We start from the raw sequence: 6,515 nt of genomic DNA, 5'->3' as shown, positions 1-6,515 counted from the left end.
ATTTGATAGAGGTGATCCGATTGCTAGGAATCTCCGGGAGAAAGAATGCTTGCCGTCAGGTTCAAAGAAGAGAGAAATAGAGCTAGGGTTTTTGATAAGTGTATTGAGTTTTGCAAAATATGAGGAGATTACAACTACTCTAGGTGTTATGCGTGTGGGTTGGGTAGGCCGAACCTTAACATGGGCTACCTTATGGCCCAACTACAAGTAATACGACCCAAGCTCGGCTTGTGCGGTCGAGTGTGTGATGCATTGATGTGCGATCGGGCCATGTACACATATAAGTTCATATAGCATCTCATGCATTAATTCAATAAAAGCACATATCACATAACATTCAATAAATATTCGCTAAATCAATCAAGTTCATATAATCATAACACGATCACATACGCTACACAAAGTGGGTCCGAAATACGAGTTGTCACATTATCCCCAACTAATTGGAAATTTCGTCCCGAAATTTGGTATGCACTCACTGAGGAAGCTAGGTAAGTTCAATCGTTCACTGGTTTCCTGGGGTGTCACATTACTAGACTTAGGGTTTTTAAAGATCTGCATGTTCTGCTACTGTGGCTAGCATATACAAATTTGCCCATTTCTCATCTAGCTTGTCTTCCCAAGGTGATTTATTGATTAATTCCTGGGTTTCCTTTTTAATCCTCTTTTCTCGGATTTGCTCTTTACTTTTCTTAATAATCATACTCCTTTTTCTAGGAGAAAGCGGTTTCTCATATTGTGCTTTTCGTACAAATATTCCTTCTTCAGGAATTGTAGGGAGTTTTGAAGATTTGGTTTGGGATGAACTTCCCTCTTCGTAGACTGACCTATCTAATTTAAGATAGATATTTTGCAGCTTTTGCTTACCCATACTGTAACTAACACATAGTCAGTTTAATAAAACACATAATCACATAATAGTAGTCAGGAAAAATTAAGTATTTCTAAATACTTAATTAGCTTAACTCAGTGGCTCTGATACCACCTTATTTCTGTCACGGCCCCTGACCCGGTTTGACCCGTTTCAGGAGCCGCGGGACAGAAATCTCGTGATATTTATTTAATTGATTTTAGCAGCGGAAGTTTATCAACAGGATCTTTTTAAAGCTAAAAACTTTTCCCGATTATTTTATTTCACAACTCGGGATAAAATCCCGGTAATTTACAATAACCTGAGTTTACTGAGAAATCTTTATTTTTAGAAAACATATTTCTCTATTTTATAATGAGCCACTTTCTTAAGCTTGAAATGCTCCCCAGCACTTTTCCTGTATTACAATAGATCACCTGAAACATGTTTGAAAAAGGTTTTGTCAGCGGGAAATACTGAGTGAATCATTCTATTTATTTAAAATGACTCGTTTATTATAATTTGGAGTATTATAAAACAGTTGATAAAAAGAGAATGACTCACATTGCAGATTTAACACGGACAGAATATGGTTTAGCCTTGTTAACCTAATTTAAATAATAATGCACACAAAACCGGGTTAGTGATCAATACAGCATTTACGATAACTCACGAGATCAAATTCTCACAACGAACGACAAAGTGCAATACTTAAACATCCATCGATTTAACGACGAACGACAAAGTATAACCCTATGTGGGCGGCACTTAAACATCCATTGGATATATTGATCAGTCGGAAAATGAATCGTAATAGCGATTGAGTGATTACCCTGTTTTGCGGCAGCACTTCGAGATTAGTGTGTGTTTAATTGTACTGTAACAGCCTTAATTCGACGTACAGACAGAGTTGAGACGTCGTTTTCGTATCCTATTTCAAGTCCCAAGGTCGGCTATTTATAGCAATTTTTTTGAGACTCCCTTACGGACCGTATGCCTGATCCCTTACGGTCCGTAAGCTAAGCAGTCTAATTATAGGCTGCCTAGGCTTGGGACTAGGTTAGCTGATTCAAAAATTTGGTCAAATCATAATTCAACAACGAAAATTATTGATAATTATCACTAGGGTGTATCCCCCCCTGAGTTTTAGGGGCCCTGATTCTGATTCCGATTGTTCTGAAAATTTTAGGGTTGGTGCAGAATTACTTGGGTGTCTCAATTAGGGTTTTCTTATTGATTAATTATCATCCTAATTAATGAGAGTTATTACAGCAAACAACCAACTTGCTTTTTTTAACTTGACATATAATAGTTATCTATTACTACAAAAGGAAGAAGGGAAACATTGTCAAGCAGCTGTCTGCCACTTCTTAATTGGTCATGTCAAACTGCAATTTTATCCTAAGTTTAAAATTATGATTTTGTCCTCATTTCAATACGATTTTGCCCCCAGTTCAAAATAAAAATTGTGGTTTGCCCCCAGCTGAAAATTACGATTTTGCACTCAGTTAAAAAATACGATTTTGCCAACAGTTCAAAATAACATATAATAGTTATCTATCACTACAAAAGGAAGATGGGAAATAGTGTCAAGCAGCTGTCCGCCACTTCTTCATTGGTCCTGCCAAACTGCAATTTTATCCCCAGTTTAAAAGTACGATTTTGCCCAATTTCAAAAATACGATTGTGCCCCAAATTCAAAATAAAATTGTGGTTTTGCCCCCAGCTTAAAATTACGATTTTGCCCTCAGTTAAAAAAAACAATTTTGCCAACAGTTAAAACAATTATGGTTTCCCCATAGCTATTGTCCTGCCAAGTTACGATTTTATCCCATTTTAAAATTATAATTTCGCCCTCAATTCAAAATAAAATTTTGGTTTTGCCCCCAGCTCATTGCCTTCAGTTCATAATAAAAATATGGTTTTGCCCCCAGTTCAAAATATGATTTTGCCTCCATTCCAAAATTACGATTTTACCGCAGTTCAAAATTGCAATTTTGCATCGTTTTTTTTTTTTTGCAAAACTATGGTAGTGTTTTATTTTACTTGGTTGACTCAATATAGTTTTTATCCGTGCCAAACAGCTGCCTAGCACTCGCTAATTGGTCCTGACAAATTATTGTTTTGCCTCCAGCTCTAAATTACATGCTTGCCATCGTTTTAGTTATTTTTTAAGCAAAACTATGGTAGTGTTTTGCTTTAATTGGTTAACTCGATGTATCTTTTTTAGAGCGTGTTATAAGTAACTGAAATAAAGACGTATATATTATTAAACTAGGAAATATTCGATTTAACGTCCCGCAACACGGGCGACACATTACACTAGTTTTTTTTTACAAACGCTATCAAACATCTAAAAATTCACCTGTCTTTACAATTTCACTTCAAACAATTTGAAGCGGTGAATTTTAATTAGTCCAAATCGACCATTACCCGACCCGTTACCGGTACGCGATAAAAGCCAACGAAAAAAGTGTTGGTTTCCTCGATCTACAATTAGGGTTTGGGCGAATAATCGAGATCTGAAAATGGCGATGAGGAGCTTTTTCAACGAGATCAGGGGAATGAAGGTGAAAGACGTGCCGAAGCACGTGAAGCCGATGGTGACGACAAGCAACGCCAAGAATTTCATCCAGCGAGCATTGGATAATTACCATGCCAAATACATTCAGACCGACTCCATCGTTCCGCTCTATCACGTCTGCTTTGGTGGCATGATCTTCTCTTACCTTGTTGCCCTTCCTGAGGAGCGTCGTCATCTCGAGCACCAGCAACACGCCAAAGGCCATTGAGTTGCTCAGGTATTTTCCTTTCGAATTGTTTATCGCGTTTCAAATGCATAAAATTGGTTTAGGAGAACGTGACACCTTATATTATCTATACTTGGATCTAACTGAATACGTCAGAATTCGATTTGTGTTTATCAGAAACCTGGCTGACTATCATGACTTGGATTAACGCTTCTTGGTGTTGTCTAGTTACTGATGTATTATTAAGCTAGGTCTTAGCACAATAGGCTGAAATAGATACATAAAAAAGTTCCTACGTTGTCAAAAGCCCTTCCGGCGCGTCTCTAGGCCCTCAGGCCAGGAGAGGAGCAAGGAAAATGTTTTACTGTTATGTAGGCGCTCCGGTGACCTTCCAGCAAAATTTTGCCAATTCTGGGCAAACTAGTCTGAACCCGCCGAAAGCACGTCTAAAATCCCAAAAATTGATATGTTTATGCTATGCGCCTTGCTTTTGTCGAGCCCTCGCTTTTTAAGGGACTTGAGCAAAGGCCCAAGGCTCACCCTTTTCGCCTTTGACAACTATGAAAAGTTACATGTTTTTTTTTTTACTTTGGTGGTACTTGAATTGTTCTTAAGGTGAGTTGGATGCTAATGACTATAGAAGTCGTATGACTAATACGTACTGCTATGTGCACGTGTTCTTTGTGGCTAATATGGAATTTTTAAGGGAAAAGGATTGCTCATGCCTCATTGTCATCTTTAGTTAATAATTAGTTTCGTGTTCAACCACAACTCGTTCTTTTCTTGTCTGTTTTTTTTCTGAACCTTTGAATCTGCTTTATGTCTGTTCTTGGACTTTGTGAAGATAACCTTTGTATGAGGGTCACAGAACCAGACTTCCACTTTCTTCAGATTTGGAAGTTTGTCATTCGCTGCTTGCATCTTCATACCCTTTTCACTTATATATTATGGTCTCTAGTGTCAAAAGAGTATTACTCCCTATCTGCATCAGTTATGTATTTCGTTTTTTTTTTCCAGCAATGGTTGGTGCAACTTTTTCTGATACAGAGCTGGTTGCATCTTCCAGAACCCGAAATCATGCCCATCAAACTTGTCGATCTTGATTTTGCCATATTCTTCCATGATAACCGATTAAAAAACGAGTCTGGGCTCTTATATCACATTTGTTAGGTGTATCACGGCTATAAGGATGAGAATGAGATTACTTGCCACTCAAGTAACCCAACAAATGAATAAGACAAAAACCTGCAGTTTATGGTTTGCCAATTAACCTGCTGTTGATTGAAACCAACTTCTAACATGCTTCTTTTCTTCTCGGCTTGACAACAATAAACAAAAGCGATTAGCTGCTGTTTGGTTGGAGGTCAAGTGATCACAAACGAACACAACAGCAAAACATGTTCAGTGGCTCTGAACAACGGGTGCACAAGAGTCTGCCGGAATTTGGTCTTGTGGCGATGGCCAAATAGAGTTTATGAACTTCCCTGGATCTTAAAGAGCCTACAGCTCCAAGCGCACACACGACCTCAAACAGAAAAGAAAATGAACACAAGAATTTATGTGGTTCAATCGGTGTGACCTACGCCCGCAAGCTGCAACTAGTAGGTGCCCAGGAAACCGCAAAGGCCCTACACATGTATGTATACTAAATAGATTAGGGTTACAAACTTTGGGAACACGAAAACGTATTTTTGGCAACTTGCAAAAAACCTTCCTTGAATTTATCTAGGGCCAGTTACCTTGATATTAGGGCCGGCTGCCCTTCCAAGGCCGAAGCCTTCACTAATCCCAACATGGCACTCATTCAAGACTTCAAGTTGAAGTAAAGGTGTGCTTCATGTCAATCGAAAGAGAACATAATGAATTAAATCCAACTTAAATGCGAGTTCCATCCCCCTTTTCTTCACAATTTGTCATTTTGTTTTATTCCCAGTGTTTATGTTAAATGGTATCAGTTTGTTCATCAATATATACATATATTTTGTCCGTTGTAGAGTTTGTATTTTAGTGTGGTTTGCTTATGCTGATTGTAATATTTTTTTTTGAGAAAATAAGAAAAGTACTTGGTTTAGAATAAAAAAGCCTCAAATAGATACTTTGCAAGTTGTTTAGATATTTGATTTTAGTTGTATAGGAGAGCAAGTTAGAAGGAGAGTGGATTTTTTGCAATGAGAAAATGATGTGGATGCTGCCTTCTTGTATTTAGGATTTTTTTTTATTTTTTTATTTTTTTGCTGAGCTGAATATGTTATGTTATATTTTGGCTTTTCTTACTGGATGAAAAAACATGTAATTGTTATTAAACATTTGTTGTTGTGATTTGCAGGTATTGGGAGGGAGCATCAGAGCCATATTTAAATAAATGAATTTCCTTTTATTGTTGTATGCGTTAAGGAAGGAATAACAAAACACATGTTGTTTGGACATCATTTCTAATCATTAAACCTTTCCGTTATTATTTTTCTTTGCAATGTATTTCAAATCCATGGTGTGATGAAAGAGAAAAAGTTGGTTTGTTGGTTGGTTGGTGAAAAATAAATAAAACTTTTAAGCTTTCTTTTTCATGTTACTAGACCATGTGTAGTGGGGCGTTTTTTTTTTAAAAAAATTCAAAAATAATGCCCAAAAACGTCCGGCTCCCATTACATAGGGCGTTTTTAGCGTTTTTTTGAAAAAAAATTGTTTCAGCGTTGTTTTAACCACGCCGCGAGATGTTTTGACCAGCCAATCAGATGGAGACAGCTGGAAATTGTGCCGGAAGGAGACGAAATCGAGTCGGAATGGCTTTGTGGTTAGCCGGAAATTGTGCCGGAAAACCTGCAAATAAACGAAGAAGAAGATGGAATGCAGAGGAGGTTTAAAAGGTTTGGTTTTGACAACTTTGGTCCCTGTAGTTTAGATATGGTTTTAAAGAT

General features: G+C 37.4%; 1 protein-coding gene across 1 annotated transcript; it reads left to right on the top strand.

Annotated features, from left to right (window-relative positions):
• The first annotated feature begins 3,297 nt into the window (after positions 1-3,297).
• On the top strand, positions 3,298-6,157 carry LOC110913090. The gene is made up of 2 exons (XM_022157962.2): positions 3,298-3,651; positions 5,927-6,157. The coding sequence occupies exon 1, from the start codon at positions 3,379-3,381 to the stop codon at positions 3,640-3,642; it is 264 nt and encodes an 87-aa protein (XP_022013654.1). The 5' UTR covers positions 3,298-3,378; the 3' UTR covers positions 3,643-3,651; positions 5,927-6,157.
• The last annotated feature ends 358 nt before the right edge of the window (positions 6,158-6,515 follow it).

This window comes from Helianthus annuus, chromosome 15 (assembly GCF_002127325.2).
Source record: "Helianthus annuus cultivar XRQ/B chromosome 15, HanXRQr2.0-SUNRISE, whole genome shotgun sequence".
NCBI lineage: Eukaryota > Viridiplantae > Streptophyta > Magnoliopsida > Asterales > Asteraceae > Helianthus > Helianthus annuus.
The sequence above is the reverse complement of the archived record's forward strand: the minus strand, read 5'-3'. Positions and strand labels throughout refer to the sequence as shown.